The 26,070-nt window shown below is 44.9% G+C and overlaps 1 protein-coding gene across 1 annotated transcript in view; it reads right to left on the bottom strand.

Moving 5' to 3' along the window:
- Positions 1 to 26,070, bottom strand: part of vwf (von Willebrand factor) — a gene marked incomplete at its 5' end in the record, with an annotated part of 113,917 nt that overhangs the window by 58,501 nt on the left and 29,346 nt on the right. The window contains 8 exons of the mRNA XM_038986448.1: positions 11,322 to 11,424; positions 16,998 to 17,236; positions 17,640 to 17,981; positions 22,973 to 23,162; positions 23,943 to 24,181; positions 24,371 to 24,464; positions 24,942 to 25,025; positions 25,360 to 25,406. Coding sequence (XP_038842376.1) covers positions 11,322 to 11,424; positions 16,998 to 17,236; positions 17,640 to 17,981; positions 22,973 to 23,162; positions 23,943 to 24,181; positions 24,371 to 24,464; positions 24,942 to 25,025; positions 25,360 to 25,406 — 1,338 coding nt within the window. The remainder of the gene's footprint in view (positions 1 to 11,321; positions 11,425 to 16,997; positions 17,237 to 17,639; positions 17,982 to 22,972; positions 23,163 to 23,942; positions 24,182 to 24,370; positions 24,465 to 24,941; positions 25,026 to 25,359; positions 25,407 to 26,070) is intronic.

The raw sequence follows: 26,070 nt of genomic DNA, 5'->3' as shown, positions 1-26,070 counted from the left end.
ATGACCCAGCTGCACTTCAGCTTCAGCTCACAGACGGATGGCCTAACATTCTCCTGTAGAATTCACTGATATAGTTATAGTTTTAACTCATCTGTCTATAGATTATTATTTTAACTCATCTGTCCGTAGGACATTCTTCCAAGAGTCTTGATGATCATCCAGGTGCTTCCAGGTGATTTTTGGCAATCTTGAGTCAGCTTATGTCTGGAGACAACCAAACACTGCATTCCACAGTAAGAACTTCATACCAACGGTCAAGCATGGTGGTGGTAGTGTGATGGTTTGGGGTTACTTTGCTGCCTCAGGACCTGGACAACTTGCCTTAACAGAAAGAACTATGAATTCTGCTCTGTATCAGAGAATTCAACAGGAGAATGTAAGGCCATCCGTCTGTGAGCTGAAGCTGAAATGTAGCTGGGTTATTCAACAAGCCAATGATCCAAATCACACAAACAAGTTGAAATGAAAATGGTTATAAAGCAACAAATGTTAAAGTTTTGGAATGGCCAAGTCAAAGTCCAGACCTAATCCCAATCAGCTGAAGGTAGCACAACCAGTATATTGAGTGTAAGGGGGCAATTACTTTTTCACACAGGGGCATTGGATCATTAGTCACATACAGAGGATAGTGTGTACGGCCCAGTACATCACTGGGGCCAAGCTTCCTGCCATCCAGGACCTGTATACCAGGCGGAGACAGAGGAAGGCCCTAAAAATTGTCAAAGACCCAGCCACCCTAGTCATTGACTGTTCTCTCTGCTACCGCACAGAAAGCGGTACCGGAGTGCTAAGTCTAGGTCCAAGAGGCTTCTAAACAGCTTCTACCCCCAAGCCACAAGACTCCTGAACATCTAATGATATAGCTACACAGACTTTTTGCATTTCCTCCCACCCATTTACGCCGCTGCTACTCTCTGTTATTACCTATGCATAGTCACTTTAATAACTCCACCTACATGTACATATTACCTCAATTACCTTGACTAACCAGTGCCCCGCACATTGACTCTGTACAGGTACCCCCTGTATATAGCCTCCACATTGACTCTGTACCAGTACCCCCTGTATATAGCCTCACATTGACTCTGTACCGGTACCCCCCCTGTATATAGCCTCCACATTGACTCTGTACCGGTACCCCCTGTATATAGTCTCCACATTGACTCTGTACTGGTACCCCCTGTATATAGCCTCCACATTGACTCTGTACCGGTACCCCCTGTATATAGCCTCCACATTGACTCTGTACCAGTACCCCCTGTATATAGCCTCCACATTGACTCTGTACCGGTACCCCCTGTATATAGCCTCCACATTGACTCTGTACCGGTACCCCCTGTATATAGCCTCCACATTGACTCTGTACCGGTACCCCCCTGTATATAGTCTCCACATTGACTCTGTACCGGTACCCCCTGTATATAGCCTCCACATTGACTCTGTACCGGTACCTCCTGTATATAGCCTCCACATTGACTCTGTACCGGTACCCCCTGTATATAGCCTCCACATTGACTCTGTACCGGTACTCCCTGTATATAGCCTCCACATTGACTCTGTACTGGTACCCCCTGTATATAGCCTCCACATTGACTCGGTACCGGTACCCCCTGTATATAGCCTCCACATTGACTCTGTACCGGTACCCCCTGTATATAGCCTCCACATTGACTCTGTACTGGTACCCCCTGTATATAGCCTCCACATTGACGCTATACAGGTACCCCCTGTATATAGCCTCCACATTGACTCTGTACCAGTACCCCCTGTATATAGCCTCCACATTGACTCTGTACCGTAACACCCTGTATATAGCCTCCACATTGACTCTGTACCGGTACCCCCTGTATATAGCCTCCACATTGACTCTGTACCGGTACCCCCTGTATATAGCCTCCACATTGACTCTGTACCGGTACCCCCCTGTATATAGTCTCCACATTGACTCTGTACCGGTACCCCCTGTATATAGCCTCCACATTGACTCTGTACCGGTACCTCCTGTATATAGCCTCCACATTGACTCTGTACCGGTACCCCCTGTATATAGCCTCCACATTGACTCTGTACCGGTACTCCCTGTATATAGCCTCCACATTGACTCTGTACCAGTACCCCCTGTATATAACCTCCACATTGACTCTGTACCGGTACCCCCTGTATATAGCCTCCACATTGACTCTGTACCGGTACCCCCCTGTATATAGTCTCCACATTGACTCTGTACCGGTACCCCCTGTATATAGCCTCCACATTGACTCTGTACCGGTACCTCCTGTATATAGCCTCCACATTGACTCTGTACCGTAACACCCTGTATATAGCCTCCACATTGACTCTGTACCGGTACCCCCTGTATATAGCCTCCACATTGACTCTGTACCGGTACCCCCTGTATATAACCTCCACATTGACTCTGTACCAGTACCCCCTGTATATAGCCTCCACACTGACTCTGTACCGGTACCCCCTGTATATAGCCTCCACATTGACTCTGTACCGGTACCCCCTGTATATAGCCTCCACATTGACTCTGTACCGGTACCCCCCTGTATATAGTCTCCACATTGACTCTGTACCGGTACCCCCTGTATATAGCCTCCACATTGACTCTGTACCGGTACCTCCTGTATATAGCCTCCACATTGACTCTGTACCGTAACACCCTGTATATAGCCTCCACATTGACTCTGTACCGGTACCCCCTGTATATAGCCTCCACATTGACTCTGTACCGGTACCCCCTGTATATAGCCTCCACATTGACTCTGTACTGGTACCCCCTGTATATAGCCTCCACATTGACTCTGTACCGGTACCCCCTGTATATAGCCTCCACATTGACTCTGTACCGGTACCCCCCTGTATATAACCTCCACATTGACTCTGTACCGGTACCACCCTGTATATAGCCTCCACATTGACTCTGTACCGGTACCACCCTGTATATAGCCTCCACATTGACTCTGTACTGGTACCCCCTGTATATAGTATCGCTTTTGTTATTTTACTGCTGCTCTTTAACTACTTTTACTTTTATTTCTTATTCTTATTCGTGTTTTTTAAAACTGAATTGTTGGTTAGGGGCTTGTAAGTAAGTATTTCACTGTAAGGTGAATTCGGTGCATGTGACTAATACAATTTGATTTGATTTGATGTTACATACTTCGTATGCAATTGTTGTTTCAATTGTTCCCTTTATCTAATATCAGGTTTTGGTTGAAAACATTCAGCATCAAAAATATGCAAAAATAGAGAAAATTACAAAGAGGGCAAATACTTTTCCACAACACTGTATGTGTGTTTTACCTTTATGTTCAATGCAGGGTCGGTATGTATGTGTGTTTTACCTTTATGTTCAATGCAGGGTCGGTATGTATGTGTGTTTTACCGTTATGATCAATGCAGGGTCGGTATGTATGTGTGTTTTACCTTTATGATCAATGCAGGGTCGGTATGTATGTGTGTTTTACCTTTATGTTCAATGCAGGGTCGGTATGTATGTGTGTTTTACTGTTATGATCAATGCAGGGTCGGTATGTATGTGTGTTTTACTGTTATGATCAATGCAGGGTCGGTATGTATGTGTGTTTTACCTTTATGATCAATGCAGGGTCGGTATGTATGTGTGTTTTACTGTTATGATCAATGCAGGGTCGGTATGTATGTGTGTTTTACCTTTATGATCAATGCAGGGTCGGTATGTATGTGTGTTTTACCTTTATGATCAATGCAGGGTCGGTATGTATGTGTGTTTTACCTTTATGATCAATGCAGGGTCGGTATGTATGTGTGTTTTACTGTTATGATCAATGCAGGGTCGGTATGTGTGTGTGTTTTACCTTTATGATCAATGCAGGGTCGGTATGTATGTGTGTTTTACCTTTATGATCAATGCAGGGTCGGTATGTATGTGTGTCTTACCTTTATGATCAATGCAGGGTCGGTATGTATGTGTGTTTTACCTTTATGATCAATGCAGGGTCGGTATGTATGTGTGTTTTACCTTTATGATCAATGCAGGGTCGGTATGTATGTGTGTTTTACCTTTATGATCAATGCAGGGTCGGTATGTATGTGTGTTTTACTGTTATGATCAATGTAGGGTCGGTATGTATGTGTGTTTTACCTTTATGATCAATGCAGGGTCGGTATGTATGTGTGTTTTACCTTTATGTTCAATGCAGGGTCGGTATGTGTGTGTGTTTTACCTTTATGATCAATGCAGGGTCGGTATGTGTGTGTGTTTTACCTTTATGATCAATGCAGGGTCGGTATGTATGTGTGTTTTACCTTTATGATCAATGTAGGGTCGGTATGTATGTGTGTTTTACCTTTATGATCAATGCAGGGTCGGTATGTATGTGTGTTTTACCTTTATGATCAATGCAGGGTCGGTATGTATGTGTGTTTTACCTTTATGTTCAATGCAGGGTCGGTATGTGTGTGTGTTTTACCGTTATGATCAATGCAGGGTCGGTATGTATGTGTTTTACCTTTATGATCAATGTAGGGTCGGTATGTATGTGTGTTTTACCGTTATGATCAATGCAGGGTCGGTATGTGTGTGTGTTTTACCTTTATGATCAATGCAGGGTCGGTATGTGTGTGTGTTTTACCGTTATGATCAATGCAGGGTCGGTATGTATGTGTGTTTTACCTTTATGATCAATGTAGGGTCGGTATGTATGTGTGTTTTACTGTTATGATCAATGCAGGGTCGGTATGTATGTGTGTTTTACTGTTATGATCAATGTAGGGTCGGTATGTATGTGTGTGTTTTACTGTTATGATCAATGTAGGGTCGGTATGTATGTGTGTGTTTTACTGTTATGATCAATGCAGGGTCGGTATGTATGTGTGTTTTACTGTTATGATCAATGTAGGGTCGGTATGTATGTGTGTGTTTTACTGTTATGATCAATGCAGGGTCGGTATGTATGTGTGTTTTACTGTTATGATCAATGTAGGGTCGGTATGTATGTGTGTGTTTTACTGTTATGATCAATGCAGGGTCGGTATGTATGTGTGTTTTACCGTTATGATCAATGCAGGGTCGGTATGTATGTGTGTTTTACCTTTATGATCAATGTAGGGTCGGTATGTATGTGTGTTACCGTTATGATCAATGTAGGGTCGGTATGTATGTGTGTTTTACCTTTATGATCAATGCAGGGTCGGTATGTATGTGTGTTTTACCTTTATGATCAATGCAGGGTCGGTATGTATGTGTGTCTTACCGTTATGATCAATGCAGGGTCGGTATGTATGTGTGTTTTACCGTTATGATCAATGCAGGGTCGGTATGTATGTGTGTTTTACCGTTATGATCAATGCAGGGTCGGTATGTATGTGTGTTTTACTGTTATGATCAATGCAGGGTCGGTATGTATGTGTGTTTTACCGTTATGATCAATGCAGGGTCGGTATGTATGTGTGTTTTACTGTTATGATCAATGCAGGGTCGGTATGTATGTGTGTTTTACCTTTATGATCAATGCAGGGTCGGTATGTATGTGTGTTTTACCTTTATGATCAATGCAGGGTCGGTATGTATGTGTGTTTTACCGTTATGATCAATGCAGGGTCGGTATGTATGTTTGTTTTACCGTTATGATCAATGCAGGGTCGGTATGTATGTGTGTGTTTTACCTTTATGATCAATGCAGGGTCGGTATGTATGTGTGTTTTACCTTTATGATCAATGCAGGGTCGGTATGTATGTGTGTTTTACCTTTATGATCAATGCAGGGTCGGTATGTATGTGTGTTTTACCTTTATGATCAATGCAGGGTCGGTATGTATGTGTGTTTTACCTTTATGATCAATGCAGGGTCGGTATGTATGTGTGTTTTACCTTTATGATCAATGCAGGGTCGGTATGTATGTGTGTCTTACCGTTATGATCAATGCAGGGTCGGTATGTATGTGTCTTACCGTTATGATCAATGCAGGGTCGGTATGTATGTGTGTTTTACCGTTATGATCAATGCAGGGTCGGTATGTATGTGTGTTTTACCGTTATGATCAATGCAGGGTCGGTATGTATGTGTGTTTTACCGTTATGATCAATGCAGGGTCGGTATGTATGTGTGTTTTACCGTTATGATCAATGCAGGGTCGGTATGTATGTGTGTTTTACCGTTATGATCAATGCAGGGTCGGTATGTATGTGTCTTACCGTTATGATCAATGCAGGGTCGGTATGTATGTGTTTTACCTTTATGATCAATGCAGGGTCGGTATGTATGTGTGTTTTACCGTTATGATCAATGTAGGGTCGGTATGTATGTGTCTTACCGTTATGATCAATGCAGGGTCGGTATGTATGTGTTTTACCTTTATGATCAATGCAGGGTCGGTATGTATGTGTGTTTTACCGTTATGATCAATGCAGGGTCGGTATGTATGTGTGTTTTACCTTTATGATCAATGTAGGGTCGGTATGTATGTGTGTCTTACCGTTATGATCAATGCAGGGTCGGTATGTATGTGTGTTTTACCTTTATGATCAATGTAGGGTCGGTATGTATGTGTGTTTTACCTTTATGATCAATGCAGGGTCGGTATGTATGTGTGTTTTACCGTTATGATCAATGCAGGGTCGGTATGTATGTGTTTTACCTTTATGATCAATGCAGGGTCGGTATGTATGTGTGTTTTACCGTTATGATCAATGTAGGGTCGGTATGTATGTGTCTTACCGTTATGATCAATGCAGGGTCGGTATGTATGTGTTTTACCTTTATGATCAATGCAGGGTCGGTATGTATGTGTGTTTTACCTTTATGATCAATGTAGGGTCGGTATGTATGTTTGTTTTACCGTTATGATCAATGTAGGGTCGGTATGTATGTGTGTTTTACCGTTATGATCAATGCAGGGTCGGTATGTATGTGTTTTACCTTTATGATCAATGCAGGGTCGGTATGTATGTGTGTTTTACCTTTATGATCAATGTAGGGTCGGTATGTATGTGTGTTTTACCTTTATGATCAATGTAGGGTCGGTATGTATGTGTGTCTTACCGTTATGATCAATGCAGGGTCGGTATGTATGTGTGTTTTACCTTTATGATCAATGTAGGGTCGGTATGTATGTGTGTTTTACCTTTATGATCAATGCAGGGTCGGTATGTATGTGTGTTTTACCGTTATGATCAATGCAGGGTCGGTATGTGTGTGTGTTTTACCGTTATGATCAATGTAGGGTCGGTATGTATGTGTGTTTTACCGTTATGATCAATGTAGGGTCGGTATGTATGTGTGTTTTACCGTTATGATCAATGCAGGGTCGGTATGTATGTGTGTTTTACCGTTATGATCAATGCAGGGTCGGTATGTATGTGTGTTTTACCGTTATGATCAATGCAGGGTCGGTATGTATGTGTGTTTTACCGTTATGATCAATGTAGGGTCGGTATGTATGTGTGTTTTACCGTTATGATCAATGCAGGGTCGGTATGTATGTGTGTTTTACCTTTATGATCAATGTAGGGTCGGTATGTGTGTGTGTTTTACCTTTATGATCAATGCAGGGTCGGTATGTATGTGTGTTTTACCGTTATGATCAATGCAGGGTCGGTATGTATGTGTGTTTTACCTTTATGATCAATGTAGGGTCGGTATGTGTGTGTGTTTTACCTTTATGATCAATGCAGGGTCGGTATGTATGTGTGTTTTACCTTTATGATCAATGCAGGGTCGGTATGTGTGTGTGTTTTACCTTTATGATCAATGCAGGGTCGGTATGTGTGTGTGTTTTACTGTTATGATCAATGCAGGGTCGGTATGTATGTGTGTTTTACCTTTATGATCAATGCAGGGTCGGTATGTATGTGTGTTTTACCGTTATGATCAATGCAGGGTCGGTATGTATGTGTGTTTTACCGTTATGATCAATGCAGGGTCGGTATGTGTGTGTGTCTTACCGTTATGATCAATGCAGGGTCGGTATGTGTGTGTTTTACCGTTATGATCAATGCAGGGTCGGTATGTGTGTGTGTGTTACCTTTATGATCAATGCAGGGTCGGTATGTGTGTGTGTTTTACTGTTATGATCAATGCAGGGTCGGTATGTATGTGTGTTTTACCGTTATGATCAATGTAGGGTCGGTATGTGTGTGTTTTAACTTTATGATCAATGCAGGGTCGGTATGTATGTGTGTTTTACCGTTATGATCAATGCAGGGTCGGTATGTGTGTGTGTTTTACCTTTATGATCAATGCAGGGTCGGTATGTGTGTGTGTTTTACCGTTATGATCAATGTAGGGTCGGTATGTATGTGTGTGTTACCGTTATGATCAATGCAGGGTCGGTATGTGTGTGTGTTTTACCGTTATGATCAATGCAGGGTCGGTATGTATGTGTGTTTTACCGTTATGATCAATGTAGGGTCGGTATGTATGTGTGTGTTACCGTTATGATCAATGCAGGGTCGGTATGTATGTGTGTTTTACCGTTATGATCAATGTAGGGTCGGTATGTATGTGTGTTTTACCGTTATGATCAATGCAGGGTCGGTATGTATGTGTGTTTTACCTTTATGATCAATGTAGGGTCGGTATGTATGTGTGTTTTACCGTTATGATCAATGCAGGGTCGGTATGTATGTGTGTTTTACCGTTATGATCAATGCAGGGTCGGTATGTATGTGTGTTTTACCTTTATGATCAATGTAGGGTCGGTATGTATGTGTGTTTTACCGTTATGATCAATGCAGGGTCGGTATGTATGTGTGTTTTACCTTTATGATCAATGTAGGGTCGGTATGTATGTGTGTTTTACCGTTATGATCAATGCAGGGTCGGTATGTGTGTGTTTTACCGTTATGATCAATGTAGGGTCGGTATGTATGTGTGTTTTACCTTTATGATCAATGCAGGGTCGGTATGTATGTGTGTTTTACCTTTATGTTCAATGTAGGGTCGGTATGTATGTGTGTTTTACCTTTATGTTCAATGTAGGGTCGGTATGTATGTGTGTTTTACCTTTATGTTCAATGTAGGGTCGGTATGTATGTGTGTTTTACCTTTATGATCAATGCAGGGTCGGTATGTATGTGTGTTTTACCTTTATGATCAATGCAGGGTCGGTATGTATGTGTGTTTTACCGTTATGATCAATGCAGGGTCGGTATGTGTGTGTGTTTTACCGTTATGATCAATGTAGGGTCGGTATGTATGTGTGTTTTACCTTTATGATCAATGCAGGGTCGGTATGTATGTGTGTTTTACCTTTATGATCAATGCAGGGTCGGTATGTATGTGTGTTTTACCGTTATGATCAATGCAGGGTCGGTATGTATGTGTGTTTTACCGTTATGATCAATGTAGGGTCGGTATGTATGTGTGTTTTACCGTTATGATCAATGTAGGGTCGGTATGTATGTGTGTTTTACCTTTATGATCAATGCAGGGTCGGTATGTATGTGTGTCTTACCGTTATGATCAATGCAGGGTCGGTATGTATGTGTGTTTTACCTTTATGATCAATGCAGGGTCGGTATGTATGTGTGTTTTACCTTTATGATCAATGTAGGGTCGGTATGTATGTGTGTTTTACCTTTATGATCAATGTAGGGTCGGTATGTATGTGTGTTTTACCTTTATGATCAATGTAGGGTCGGTATGTATGTGTGTCTTACCGTTATGATCAATGTAGGGTCGGTATGTATGTGTGTTTTACCGTTATGATCAATGCAGGGTCGGTATGTATGTGTGTTTTACCTTTATGATCAATGTAGGGTCGGTATGTATGTGTGTTTTACCTTTATGATCAATGCAGGGTCGGTATGTATGTGTGTTTTACCGTTATGATCAATGCAGGGTCGGTATTTATGTGTGTTTTACCGTTATGATCAATGCAGGGTCGGTATGTATGTGTGTTTTACCTTTATGATCAATGCAGGGTCGGTATGTATGTGTGTCTTACCGTTATGATCAATGCAGGGTCGGTATGTATGTGTGTTTTACCTTTATGATCAATGCAGGGTCGGTATGTATGTGTGTTTTACCGTTATGATCAATGCAGGGTCGGTATGTATGTGTGTTTTACCGTTATGATCAATGCAGGGTCGGTATGTATTTGTGTTTTACCTTTATGATCAATGCAGGGTCGGTATGTATGTGTGTCTTACCGTTATGATCAATGCAGGGTCGGTATGTATGTGTGTTTTACCGTTATGATCAATGCAGGGTCGGTATGTATGTGTGTTTTACCTTTATGATCAATGCAGGGTCGGTATGTATGTGTGTCTTACCGTTATGATCAATGCAGGGTCGGTATGTATGTGTGTTTTACCGTTATGATCAATGCAGGGTCGGTATGTATGTGTGTTTTACCTTTATGATCAATGCAGGGTCGGTATGTATGTGTGTTTTACCTTTATGATCAATGCAGGGTCGGTATGTGTGTGTGTTTTACCTTTATGATCAATGCAGGGTCGGTATGTATGTGTTTTACCGTTATGATCAATGTAGGGTCGGTATGTATGTGTGTTTTACCTTTATGATCAATGTAGGGTCGGTATGTATGTGTGTTTTACCGTTATGATCAATGCAGGGTCGGTATGTTTGTGTTTTACCGTTATGATCAATGTAGGGTCGGTATGTATGTGTGTTTTACCTTTATGATCAATGCAGGGTCGGTATGTATGTGTGTTTTACCGTTATGATCAATGCAGGGTCGGTATGTATGTGTGTTTTACCGTTATGATCAATGCAGGGTCGGTATGTGTGTGTTTTACCTTTATGATCAATGCAGGGTCGGTATGTGTGTGTGTTTTACCGTTATGATCAATGTAGGGTCGGTATGTATGTGTGTTTTACCTTTATGATCAATGCAGGGTCGGTATGTGTGTGTGTTTTACCGTTATGATCAATGCAGGGTCGGTATGTGTGTGTGTTTTACCGTTATGATCAATGCAGGGTCGGTATGTGTGTGTGTTTTACTGTTATGATCAATGCAGGGTCGGTATGTGTGTGTGTTTTACCTTTATGATCAATGCAGGGTCGGTATGTGTGTGTGTTTTACCTTTATGATCAATGTAGGGTCGGTATGTGTGTGTGTTTTACCTTTATGATCAATGCAGGGTCGGTATGTGTGTGTGTTTTACCTTTATGATCAATGCAGGGTCGGTATGTGTGTGTGTTTTACCTTTATGATCAATGCAGGGTCGGTATGTATGTGTGTTTTACCTTTATGATCAATGCAGGGTCGGTATGTGTGTGTGTTTTACCTTTATGATCAATGCAGGGTCGGTATGTGTGTGTGTTTTACCTTTATGATCAATGCAGGGTCGGTATGTGTGTGTGTTTTACCTTTATGATCAATGCAGGGGCGAGCAGTGCAGTTGATACGTTGGCGATCCAGACACATACAAATCAGACACGTGTTCTCCTCTGGCACCCAGCTCTGTAGATACTACACAAAAACACACACGTTTTACTATCCTTGTGGGGACCAATTTATTCCCATTCAAAATCCTATTTTTCCTAACCCCTAACGCTAACCCCTAACGCTAACCCCTAACGCTAACCCCTAACGCAGGGGTTCCCAAAATGTTTTGCCACGTGACCCCATTTTGACATCTGAAAATCCTTACGACCCCAACCATGTGAAAAAACAATGTAATTAACAGCCAATGTTGACTTTTTCATTTGGGGCTATGGCAGTCAATTTTCAGATTGTCTCTTATCTCACCACCAACAACAAGATGGCTGTGCTTGATGCATGTCGCATCGGAGCTTCTCAAAGTCTGTGGGCGTGGTCGACAGTGAGCATCTCATCTCTGCTGTCACATCCAACCTGGATGGATGTTTGGTTTTAATGCAGAAGAGAGCACTGAATCCAGCTCCACACAGATATGAGCTGGCGACGTGTACCATGAGTTTTGCTTTTCATGCTCGACCTGCAAAATGTCCCTACCTGTCTAAATTGTCCTTGTTTTACTATCCTTGTGAGAACTCTGGTCCTAAAAAGGATAGTAAAACCAAAAACACACACACATGTAGTATAAATTCCTTTCATGTGTTTGAAAGAACAGGAGCAGAGAATCAGAGAGACAGAGGGATGAGAAATGTGAAGGGTTAGGTTTAGGGTTAGGGTTAGGCCACATGTATCCAAGATGGCGTAGCAGTGCAGACGTTGTTTGTCGTTCTCCCGTGTAAAATCTGATTTTTTTCGTCTTTTTTTTATATATTTCAATATATTTTCAATCTCTTTTTCCATTTTTAAATGAAATATACCTTCCGGAAACCCGCCTCACCCAATGTGATACGGATCTGCTATTTTTAGACCTTACAACCAGAACCTCCATCAGCAGCTAGCCATCAGAAGCTAACCAGCTAATTAGCTACTAGCTACTTAGTCATTGTTAGCCACAGCTAGCGGCCTTTACCTTTAGCACAGACACCAGGCGCTTTTATGTATAATTGATAATGGATAATACTTGCCAGTCTGCCAGTCTGCACAGCGCGTTATGAACCCTGAGCATACTGGACTCCACTACAACACCTGATTCCTGCCGTAAGCCCTGGACCATTACTCCTGATCATCGCAGCTAGTTAGCTGCTACCAAGTAGCCCAGCCCCGAAGCTAGCCTTGAGCCAGGCCCATCTCCCGGCCTACTCAGTGGACCCTATGATCACTCGGCTACACAGCTGATGCTTCCCGGACTCTTCACTAACACGACTAGAATCCAGTACATCACCGGATTCTTGCCGTAAGCTCTGGAACTTTGCATCGGATCATCGCTGCTAGCTAGCTGCTACCGAGTGGCTATAGTGGCTAATGCCCTTGTCCTGAATCTAGCAACAGTTAGCCTCGAGCCAGTCGCATCTCCCGGCTAGCAAACAAAATTACTCCAGCTACAATACCTCTTTTGCCAACTGGCCTGGGCCCTTTGTAGGCACGGAGCCCCGCCGTTCCATCACGACTGGTCTGCCGACGTAATTCCATCTGTTGCGCCCTAAAGCGGCCTTTGCCAGACGTCGATGAAGATGCTTTACTAGCCCTGGCCTGCTAACGTTTTTGAACGCCGTGTCTCCTGCTTGGTAATGATTACCTAGCGGCTTCCCTGTTTCATCTATTGCTGTTCACTGGACCCGATGATCACTTGGCTACATAGCTGATGCCTGCTGGAGTGTTCATTATTCACGGTACTCCATTTTGTTTATTTTGTTTATCTGTCGGCCCCAGCCTCGAACTCAGACCCTGTGTGTAGTTAACTGACCCTCTCTGCCCATTCATCGCCATTTTACCTGTTGTTGTTCTCTTAGCTGATTAGCTGTTGTTGTCTTACCCATTGTTGTCTTAGCTAATCAAACCTGTGATTGCTTCATGCCTCGCTTTATCTCTCTCTCTAATATCAATATGCCTTGTATACTGTTGTTATCATTGTTTTATTTTACTTCAGAGCCCTTAGTCCCACTCAACATGCCTCAGATACCTCTTTTGCCCCACCTCTCACACATGCGGTGACCTCACCCAGCATAACTATTGTGTCCAGAGATGCAACCTCTCTTATCGTCACTCAATGCCTAGGTTTTACCTCCACTGTACCCGTACCCTACCTTACCCCTATCTGTACATTATGCCTTGAATCTATCCTACCACACCCAGAAATCTGCTCCTTTTATACTCTGTCCCCAACGCACTAGACAACCAGTTTTGATAGCCTTCAGCCGTGCCCTCATCCTACTCCTCCTCTGTTCCTCAGGTGATGTAGAGGTTAACCCAGGCCCTGTGTGTCCCCAGGCGCTCTCATTTGTTGACTTCTGTAACCGTAAAAGCCTTGGTTTCATGCATGTTAACATCAGAAGACTCCTCCCTAACTTTGTTTTACTCACTGCTTTAGCACACTCCGCCAACCCTGATGTCCTTGCCGTGTCTGAATCCTAGCTTAGGAAGGCCACCAATAATTCTGAGATTTCCATCCCCAACTACAACATTTTCCGTCAAGATAGAACTGCCAAAGGGGGAGGAGTTCTGTCATACTTTCCAGGTCTATGCCCAAACAGCTCGAGATTCTAATTTAAAAAATGTATCTCTCCAGAAATGAGTCTCTCACTGTTGCCTCTTGTTACAGACCCCACACACATTTGTGAATTGATTGCCCCCCATCTATCTTCAGAGTTCTGTCACGAATCCCGCTTCCTGAGTCTGGGTTTGCCTGTGTGTCTGTCCTGGAGTGTGTTTCAGGTGTCCTGGAACGCACCCTGTCTGGTTGCCGGGCGAATTAGCTCATTGGGAGATTGATTTCACCCGCACCTGTTTCCCGTCAGTAATCTGCACACCTGTCCTGATCATCATCTCTACCCTTCAAAAGCTCTGACCTGACTTCCATTCCCTGCCGGATCGTTAGCCATGAACAGTATGTTGTGCCTGAGTACCAGACTCCAGTTGGATAGAATTTGTTTTGTTGTTTTCATTTACGTATTGCTTGCCTTGAACTTACCTCCGTTTGTTTTGTCTTCAGTTACTCACCTGGATCATTCACTCCATTCCCGCCTGGTTGACAGAGGATTCTGCTACTACATTGGATTCACCTATTTCCTCTCATCTACTCACCACCGCTGCCCGCTACGCCATCTGGATATATCTACCTTTTCACATTTCACTGTAAATAAATACTCACCTTCGTCCTACGCTCCTTGTCCTGGTCTGCTTCTGGGTTCGATCTTGAAAGATCGTGACAAGTTCATTCTGTTAGGTGACCTAAACTTGGATATGCTTAACACTCCGGCAGTCCTACAATCTAAGGACCACCCCGGACCTTTGGCAGTCTTTATGGGGGTGCCACAGGGTTCAATTCTCGGGCCGACTCTCTTCTCTGTATACATCAATGATGTCGCTGTCGCTGCTGGTGATTCTCTGATCCACCTCTACGCAGACAACACTATTCTGTATACCTCTGGCCCTTCTTTGGACACTGTGTTAAGCACCAGCTGTCAGAGCAGCTCACAGATCACTGCACCTGTATATAGCTCATCTGTAAATAGCCCATCCAATCTACCTCATCCCCATACTGTATGTATTTATTTATCTTGCTCCTTTGCACCCCAGTATCTCTACTTGCAGATTAATCTTCTCCACATCCTACCATTCCAGTGTTTAATTGCTATATTGAAATTACTTCACCACCTTGGCCTATTTATTGACTTACCTCTCTGATTTTTCCGCTGTATTATTGATTGTATGCTTTTTTATTTTATGTGTAACTCTGTGTTGTTGTTTGTGTTGAACTGCTTTGCTTTATCTTGGCCAGGTCACAGTTGCAAATGAGAACTTGTTCTCAACTTGCCTACCTGGTTAAATAAAGGTGAAATTAAAAAACAAAACAAAATAAAATAAGCTAGATGCCCTCAATCTCACACAAATTATTAAGGAACCCACCAGGTACAACCCTAAATCCGTAAAAATGTGTACCCTATAGATATTATCTTGACCAACTTGCCCTCCAAATACACCTCTGCTGTTTTCAATCAGGATCTCAGCGATCACTGCCTCATTGCCTGCATCCACTATGGGTCCGCGCTCAAACGATCACCCCTCATCACTGTCAAACACTCCCTAAAACATTTCAGCGAGCAGGCCTTTCTAATCGCCTGGGTATCCTGGCAGGATATTGACCTCATCCCGTAGGGTCTATTTTTCTCCATTTTCGTCTGACTGATGTGCCCAAAGTAAAATTATCCGCCACCATTGTTGCAACCCCTATTACCAGTCTGTTCAACCTCCCTTTCGTATTGTCCGAGATTCCTAAAGATTGGAAAGCTGCCGTGGTCATCCCCCTCTTCAAAGAGGGACACTCTAGACCCAAACTGTTACAGACCTATATCCATCCTGCCCTGCCTTTCTTTACAAACAGATCGCTGACCATTTACAATCCCAACGTACCTTCTCCACTGTGCAGTCTGGTTTCCGAGCTGGTCACGGGTGCACCTCAGCCACACTCAAGGTACTAAATGATATCATAACCGCCATCAATAAAATACAGTACATGCAGTCTATGGGTGCAGTGGTGGGTACATGCACCCACTACTGCGACCTGCATGCTCTCGTCGGCTGGCCCTCGCTACATATTTGTCGCCAAACCCACTGGCTCCAGGTCATCTATAAGTCTTTGCTAGGTAAAGCTCCGCCTTATCTCAGCTCACTGGTCACCATAACAAGACCCACCCGTAGCACGCACTCCAGCAGGTATATCTCATTGGTCATCCCCAAAGCCAACACCTCTTTGGCCGCCTTTCCTTCCAGTCCTCTGCTGCTAATGACTGGACGAATTGCAAAAATCGCTGAAGTTGGAGACTTATATCTCGCTCACTAACTTTAAGCATCAGCTATCTGAGCAGCTTACTGATCGCTGCAGCTGTACACAGCCCATTTGTAAATAGCCCATCCAACTGCCTACCCCACCCCATATTGTTTTTATTAACTTTCTTGCTCTTTTGCACACCAGCATTTCTACTTGCACATCATTATCTGCACATCTATCACACCAGTGATAATTTGCTAAATTGGAATTACTTCGCTACAATGGCCTATTTATTGCCTTACCTCCTTACACCATTTGCACACACTGTATATAGACTTTTTCTATTGTGTTATTGACTGTATGTTTGTTTATTCCATGTGTAACTCTGTGTTGTAGTTTGTGTCACACTGCTTTGCTTTATCTTGGCCAGGTCGCAGTTGTAAATGAGAACTTGTTCTCAACTGGCCTACCTGGTTAAATAAAGGTGAATTTTTATATATTTTTTTAAACTGGAACGTTGAGAGACAGAGGGATGAGACATGTGGAGGGTTAGGGTTAGGGTCAGGCCAAACTGGCACGTTGAGAGAAGCAGAGAGACAGAGGGATGAGAAATGTGGAGGCCTGAGGGTGCGGCCTAGCTGGCACGTTGATTTCATCCGCTTGAACAAAGTCTGTGTTCTGGTAAAAACCTTTAGCTTTGTGTGTGTGAGTGTGGTTATGTGGTTGTGTGTTGTCTCACCGGGTGTGTGTGTCCGTGCTGGTCGACACACTGGTTGCAGGCGTCAGGTGACACACACTCTCCCCCCAAAGGCACCGTGTTCCCTGGACAAAAACACCCTTCTGTTGGCTTGGTGATACACACACTCCCGTTACCACTAAGAACCCCCGAGTTGCCAGGCGACAGGCCAATGCTGCTGCAGTCCTCCACACACCCGGTCCGACATGCATCATACTCCATGGAGCTGGGGCACTGCATGGCTACACACAATAATAATAATATTAATCATATTGATCATAATAAAGAATCATCATCATCATCAACAATAATCATACACAATAATAATAATAATTCATGATATTAATATCAAGTAATAATAATAATAGTAGTAATAAAGGTTTTATTTGTAAAGTGCATTTCTCACACTGAAGGCGCTACAAAGTCAAAACACTGATTTTACTGTATTATAAACCAGAGAGAACACCGAACCGAGACGGGAATCAAAGCTAAATACACGTCTCTTCAGAACAGAACATATTTATATACATGTGTCGTCAGAACAGAACAGGACACACACATTTATATACAGGTGTCATCAGAACAGAACAGAACATACATATTTATATACAGGTGTCGTCAGAACAGAACAGGACACAGACTTACGGCAGAGGTTTGTGCTTCTCCAGTGGACACAGAGTCCTCTCTGTCGGCAGAGATGTGTGTAGGAGGAAATGACATCACAGACGTCTGTCTCCTGACAGGCTTCCTGTTGGCAGCGCATAATGAAAGGCATGATGGGAACATGTGTGTGACAAGAGGAGAACACCTCGGAGCGCAGCACCTCACACGCCCTCGCCGCTCCGTACACACACACTGGGGCATGCCGCGGGACACACACACCGTCGCCGCTCGATACCATCCAATCGGAGACGAGAAGAGCTGAGTCAGAAGTCGAACTGCCATTCCTCAGAGAGAGATAATTAACCCTCTCCTCGCCACACCACCCTGACACACACAGAATAATAATGATTTAATTACCATAGTGTTTGTTTATGTGTCAATTAATCCCATAAGGGACGGGTTGCCAATTGGCGATTTGACAAAAAAAATGTCATAAATTAGTTCATTCATTAATTCACACACACACACACACACACACACACACACACACACACACACACACACACACACACACACACACACACACACACACACACACACACACACACACACACACACACACACACACACACACACACACAAACACACATTATTAGTCCTCCAAATTACTTAATTAATGTGTGTGTGCATGTTTACTATGTGTTTATCTGTGAGTGTGTACCAGAGGTGTGGTTGATAGTGGAGGAGGTGAGTACCAGACTCCAGAGGTGTGGTTGATAGTGGAGGAGGTGAGTACCAGACCCCAGAGGTGCGGTTGGTAGTGGAGGAGGTGAGTACCAGACTCCAGAGGTGTGGTTGGTAGTGGAGGAGGTGAGTACCAGACTCCAGAGGTGTGGTTGATAGTGGAGGAGGTGAGTACCAGACTCCAGAGGTGTGGTTGGTAGTGGAGGAGGTGAGTACCAGACTCCAGAGGTGTGGTTGGTAGTGGAGGAAGTGAGTACCAGACTCCAGAGGTGTGGTTGATAGTGGAGGAGGTGAGTACCAGACTCCAGAGGTGTGGTTGGTAGTGGAGGAGGTGAGTACCAGACTCCAGAGGTGTGGTTGGTAGTGGAGGAGGTGAGTACCAGACTCCAGAGGTGTGGTTGATAGTGGAGGAAGTGAGTACCAGACTCCAGAGGTGTGGTTGATAGTGGAGGAGGTGAGTACCAGACTCCAGAGGTGTGGTTGATAGTGGAAGAGGTGAGTACCAGACTCCAGAGGTGTGGTTGGTAGTGGAGGAGGTGAGTACCAGACCCCAGAGGTGTGGTTGGTAGTGGAGGAGGTGAGTGTGTACCAGACCCCAGAGGTGTGGTTGGTAGTGGAGGAGGTGAGTGTGTACCAGACCCCAGAGGTGTGGTTGGTAGTGGAGGAGGTGAGTGTGTACCAGACCCCAGAGGTGTGGTTGGTACTGGAGGAGGTGAGTACCAGACTCCAGAGGTGTGGTTGATAGTGGAGGAGGTGAGTACCAGACCCCAGAGGTGTGGTTGATAGTGGAGGAGGTGAGTACCAGACTCCAGAGGTGTGGTTGGTAGTGGAGGAGGTGAGTACCAGACTCCAGAGGTGTGGTTGATAGTGGAGGAGGTGAGTACCAGACTCCAGAGGTGTGGTTGATAGTGGAGGAGGTGAGTACCAGACTCCAGAGGTGTGGTTGGTAGTGGAGGAGGTGAGTGTGTACCACAGACCCCAGAGGTGTGGTTGATAGTGGATGACGTGAGTACCAGACTCCAGGGGTGTGGTTGGTAGTGGAGGAGGTGAGTACCAGACTCCAGAGGTGTGGTTGATAGTGGAGGAGGTGAGTACCAGACTCCAGAGGTGTGGTTGGTAGTGGAGGAGGTGAGTACCAGACTCCAGAGGTGTGGTTGATAGTGGAGGAGGTGAGTACCAGACTCCAGAGGTGTGGTTGATAGTGGAGGAGGTGAGTACCAGACTCCAGAGGTGTGGTTGGTAGTGGAGGAGGTGAGTACCAGACTCCAGAGGTGTGGTTGGTAGTGGAGGAGGTGAGTGTGTACCACAGACCCCAGAGGTGTGGTTGATAGTGGAGGAGGTGAGTACCAGACTCCAGAGGTGTGGTTGGTAGTGGAGGAGATGAGTACCAGACCCCAGAGGTGTGGTTGGTAGTGGAGGAGGTGAGTGTGTACCAGACCCCAGAGTTGTGGTTGGTAGTGGAGGAGGTGAGTGTGTACCAGACCCCAGAGTTGTGGTTGGTAGTGGAGGAGGTGAGTGTGTACCAGACCCTAGAGGTGTGGTTGGTAGTGGAGGAGGTGAGTACCAGACTCCAGAGGTGTGGTTGGTAGTGGAGGAGGTGAGTGTGTACCACAGACCCTAGAGGTGTGGTTGATAGTGGATGACGTGAGTACCAGACTCCAGGGGTGTGGTTGGTAGTGGAGGAGGTGAGTACCAGACTCCAGAGGTGTGGTTGATAGTGGAGGAGGTGAGTACCAGACTCCAGAGGTGTGGTTGGTAGTGGAGGAGGTGAGTACCAGACTCCAGAGGTGTGGTTGATAGTGGAGGAGGTGAGTACCAGACCCCAGAGGTGTGGTTGATAGTGGATGAGTTGAGTACCAGACTCCAGTGGTGTGGTTGGTAGTGGAGGAGGTGAGTACCAGACTCCAGAGGTGTGGTTGATAGTGGAGGAGGTGAGTACCAGACTCCAGAGGTGTGGTTGATAGTGGAGGAGGTGAGTACCAGACTCCAGAGGTGTGGTTGGTAGTGGAGGAGGTGAGTACCAGACTCCAGAGGTGTGGTTGGTAGTGGAGGAGGTGAGTGTGTACCACAGACCCCAGAGGTGTGGTTGATAGTGGATGACGTGAGTACCAGACTCCAGGGGTGTGGTTGGTAGTGGAGGAGGTGAGTACCAGACTCCAGAGGTGTGGTTGATAGTGGAGGAGGTGAGTACCAGACTCCAGAGGTGTGGTTGGTAGTGGAGGAGGTGAGTACCAGACTCCAGAGGTGTGGTTGATAGTGGAGGAGGTGAGTACCAGACTCCAGAGGTGTGGTTGATAGTGGAGGAGGTGAGTACCAGACTCCAGAGGTGTGGTTGGTAGTGGAGGAGGTGAGTACCAGACTCCAGAGGTGTGGTTGGTAGTGGAGGAGGTGAGTGTGTACCACAGACCCCAGAGGTGTGGTTGATAGTGGAGGAGGTGAGTACCAGACTCCAGAGGTGTGGTTGGTAGTGGAGGAGATGAGTACCAGACCCCAGAGGTGTGGTTGGTAGTGGAGGAGGTGAGTGTGTACCAGACCCCAGAGTTGTGGTTGGTAGTGGAGGAGGTGAGTGTGTACCAGACCCTAGAGGTGTGGTTGGTAGTGGAGGAGGTGAGTACCAGACTCCAGAGGTGTGGTTGGTAGTGGAGGAGGTGAGTGTGTACCACAGACCCTAGAGGTGTGGTTGGTAGTGGAGGAGGTGAGTACCAGACTCCAGAGGTGTGGTTGATAGTGGAGGAGGTGAGTACCAGACCCCAGAGGTGTGGTTGATAGTGGATGAGTTGAGTACCAGACTCCAGTGGTGTGGTTGGTAGTGGAGGAGGTGAGTACCAGACTCCAGAGGTGTGGTTGATAGTGGAGGAGGTGAGTACCAGACTCCAGAGGTGTGGTTGATAGTGGAGGAGGTGAGTACCAGACTCCAGAGGTGTGGTTGGTAGTGGAGGAGGTGAGTACCAGACTCCAGAGGTGTGGTTGGTAGTGGAGGAGGTGAGTGTGTACCACAGACCCCAGAGGTGTGGTTGATAGTGGATGACGTGAGTACCAGACTCCAGGGGTGTGGTTGGTAGTGGAGGAGGTGAGTACCAGACTCCAGAGGTGTGGTTGATAGTGGAGGAGGTGAGTACCAGACTCCAGAGGTGTGGTTGGTAGTGGAGGAGGTGAGTACCAGACTCCAGAGGTGTGGTTGATAGTGGAGGAGGTGAGTACCAGACTCCAGAGGTGTGGTTGATAGTGGAGGAGGTGAGTACCAGACTCCAGAGGTGTGGTTGGTAGTGGAGGAGGTGAGTACCAGACTCCAGAGGTGTGGTTGGTAGTGGAGGAGGTGAGTGTGTACCACAGACCCCAGAGGTGTGGTTGATAGTGGAGGAGGTGAGTACCAGACTCCAGAGGTGTGGTTGGTAGTGGAGGAGATGAGTACCAGACCCCAGAGGTGTGGTTGGTAGTGGAGGAGGTGAGTGTGTACCAGACCCCAGAGTTGTGGTTGGTAGTGGAGGAGGTGAGTGTGTACCAGACCCTAGAGGTGTGGTTGGTAGTGGAGGAGGTGAGTACCAGACTCCAGAGGTGTGGTTGGTAGTGGAGGAGGTGAGTGTGTACCACAGACCCTAGAGGTGTGGTTGATAGTGGATGACGTGAGTACCAGACTCCAGGGGTGTGATTGGTAGTGGAGGAGGTGAGTACCAGACTCCAGAGGTGTGGTTGATAGTGGAGGAGGTGAGTACCAGACTCCAGAGGTGTGGTTGGTAGTGGAGGAGGTGAGTACCAGACTCCAGAGGTGTGGTTGATAGTGGAGGAGGTGAGTACCAGACCCCAGAGGTGTGGTTGATAGTGGATGAGGTGAGTACCAGACTCCAGTGGTGTGGTTGGTAGTGGAGGAGGTGAGTACCAGACTCCAGAGGTGTGGTTGATAGTGGAGGAGGTGAGTACCAGACTCCAGAGGTGTGGTTGATAGTGGAGGAGGTGAGTACCAGACTCCAGAGGTGTGGTTGGTAGTGGAGGAGGTGAGTACCAGACTCCAGAGGTGTGGTTGGTAGTGGAGGAGGTGAGTGTGTACCACAGACCCCAGAGGTGTGGTTGATAGTGGATGACGTGAGTACCAGACTCCAGGGGTGTGGTTGGTAGTGGAGGAGGTGAGTACCAGACTCCAGAGGTGTGGTTGATAGTGGAGGAGGTGAGTACCAGACTCCAGAGGTGTGGTTGGTAGTGGAGGAGGTGAGTACCAGACTCCAGGGGTGTGGTTGTTAGTGGAGGAGGTGAGTACCAGACTCCAGAGGTGTGGTTGATAGTGGAGGAGGTGAGTACCAGACTCCAGAGGTGTGGTTGGTAGTGGAGGAGGTGAGTACCAGACTCCAGAGGTGTGGTTGGTAGTGGAGGAGGTGAGTACCAGACCCCAGAGGTGTGGTTGGTAGTGGAGGAAGTGAGTACCAGACTCCAGAGGTGTGGTTGATAGTGGAGGAGGTGAGTACCAGACTCCAGAGGTGTGGTTGGTAGTGGAGGAGGTGAGTACCAGACTCCAGAGGTGTGGTTGGTAGTGGAGGAGGTGAGTGTGTACCACAGACCCCAGAGGTGTGGTTGATAGTGGAGGAGGTGAGTACCAGACCCCAGAGGTGTGGTTGATAGTGGAGGAGGTGAGTGTGTACCACAGACTCCAGAGGTGTGGTTGGTAGTGAAGGAGGTGAGTGTGATGGTGAACTCGTTTTTCTGAGGGGTAAATGCCAGGATGTAGCCGTGTTCCACGGATCTCAGCTGAAACATCACTCCTCCATAATGCATCACCTCCACCAGACTGGAGCGGAATGGGAGGGAGACGGGGGCTCCATCTACTGTCACCTAGACACACACACACATATTTCACACACTCATAGAAAACACACTTATAGTATACACACACATATTTCACACACTCATAGAAAACACACTTATAGTACACACACTCATAGTACAAACACTCATAGTACACACACTCATAGTACACATTCTCATAGTACACACTCACAGTACACACACTCATAGTACACACACTCATAGTACACACTCTCATAGTACACATTCTCATAGTACACACTCATAGTACACACACTCATAGTACACACACTCATAGTACACACACTCAGAGTACACACACACATAGTACACATTCTCATAGTACACATTCATAGTACACACACTCATAGTACACACACTCATAGTACACACACTCATAGTACACACGCTCAGAGTACACACACTCAGAGTACACACGCGTATAGTATACACACTCATGGTACACACACTCATAGTACACATTCTCATAGTACACACACTCTTAGTACACCCACTCATAGTGCACACACTCATGGTACACACACTCAGAGTACACACACTCAGAGTACACACACTCAGAGTACACACACTCATAGTACACATTCTCATAGTACACACACTCAGTACACACACTCATAGTACACACACGCATAGTACACATGCTCATAGTACACACACTCATTGTATACATACTCATAGTACACACACTCATAGTACACACACTCATAGTACACACACTCATTGTATACATACTCATTGTATACATACTCATAGTACACACTGTCAGTACACCCCCCTAGGTCCTACCGTCATGTCATCTTTCAGCAGTACAGTACTCTGCCCATGTGTAAATTCCATGGCCTTCATGCAGACTTCGTTCTGATTGGATGACCCCAGGCAGGTTCCGCTGTGCAGCGTGACCTCTGAACCTCCCGTGTCCCCGGCAACCGTCAGCAGGGTGTAGGAACATAGCCCCTCCCCTTCCAGCCTTAGAGCCACGCCATCAAACCTCACCACGTGGTTGGTGGAGCTACCCATACAGACACCTGGAGGGAGGGAGGGACAGAGAGGGTGTGTTACTGATGCGTGTGGATAAGTGCATCTAATATGTGTGTGTGTGTGTATGTTTATTGTGAGTGTGTTGTGAGTGTGTGTGTGAGTGTGTGAGTGTGCTATAATGTGTTTGTGTCTGTGTGAGTGTGCTTAATGTGTGTGTATTTAGTGTTTGTACTAACAGGGGCAGTCCCAGTGGCAGCCACAGTTGTCCTGAACTCTGAGAGGACTCATGTGGTTACTGCAGGCTGGGGGCTCCAGTCGATCACAGTTCACCTGGATAATCCAATATAACATAATATACTTTAATATACCATAATATACTGTACTATAATATAACATAAAATAGGGTACTTTAATATACTATAATTTAATATACTATAATATACAGTACTTTAATATACTATAATATCATAGATTTTAATATACCATAATGTAATATAATAAAATACAATATACTTTAATATACTATAATGTAATATACTAAACTATAATAGAAAATAATATACTTTAATAAACTATACTGTAATATACTATAATATACAGTACTTTAATACTATAATATAATATACTGTAATATACTATAATGTAATATAATAAAACACAGTAGACTTTAATATACTATAATGTAATATACTATAATATAAAACAACATGCTTGAATATACTAAAATTATTATAATATAGTATAATGTAATATGCCATAATATACTATACTATATTAGGCTGGCGGCTCCAGACGATCACAGCTCACCTTGTGGCTCTGAACAGTCACGGCTCCACTTGGGTGGCACAGCACCGAATGACATCTGTCAGGAAGCAGCCACGACTCACCAGGCTACACACAAAGTTAGTGCTGAATATTCAGACTGGTCAAGGAAAACTGTCCAATGAAAATCACACTTTTAAAAGTTCGTATTCTCTTATTCAAATAATATACTGTATGTGTATGTGACCAATACAATTTGATTTGATTTGACCACAGAAATGCTGCTATTCACCATGCTTAATTACCATTTTTTGGAAGGAAAAATATTTGACTCATATTGAAAGTAATTATAGATCATATTTCATACAAATATGGAAACACTGGGCAGTTACTTTAATTCAGTAGTTCAGTAGTTAAATGACTGTTGTCACATCAACACATCTGCAAGTCAACACACACTCACCTTCCTCTCGTTCCCATCATCATCGACACACACTCCAGGAGGACCAGCTGAGGAAGAATAGACATCATCACAATCTTCATAATCATCACTATCATCATCACCAAAATCAGCATCATTACAGTCATCATCATCACCATCATCATCATCATCCCAACCACCATCATCATCATCACCAGCATTACCATCATCACCACCATCATCAGCAGCATCATCACCATCATCATCACTATCATCATGAGATTATCACCATCATCATCTTCACCACCATCCTCTTCATCATCATCATCACCATCATCATGAACATAATGATCATCACCATCATCACCACTTATCATCACTGTCATCACCACCATCATCACCATCATCATCATCCCAACCACCATCATCACCACCATCATCATCACCACCATCATCATCTTCATCAATATCATCAGCATCACCACCATCATCATCACCACCATCACCACCATCACCATCATCACCATCATCACTTTTAGATCTGCTCTTTTAGTCTGCAAACGGTGTCAGTGGAGGAGGTGTTAAACCTATTGAAATCATTACCTGATGGTAAATCTACAGGTTATGGTCTTATGGACAATTTTTTGCTTCGCTGTGCTGCTCCCCAGATTGCAGTTCCACTGAGATACATATTTAATTGGTCACTGGAAAAGGGGATGTTTGCAAATGTATGGAAGCATGCGAAACTGTGTC

This window comes from Salvelinus namaycush, unplaced genomic scaffold (assembly GCF_016432855.1).
Source record: "Salvelinus namaycush isolate Seneca unplaced genomic scaffold, SaNama_1.0 Scaffold480, whole genome shotgun sequence".
Lineage (NCBI taxonomy): Eukaryota > Metazoa > Chordata > Actinopteri > Salmoniformes > Salmonidae > Salvelinus > Salvelinus namaycush.
This window is presented reverse-complemented; position numbering and strand designations above follow the sequence as displayed.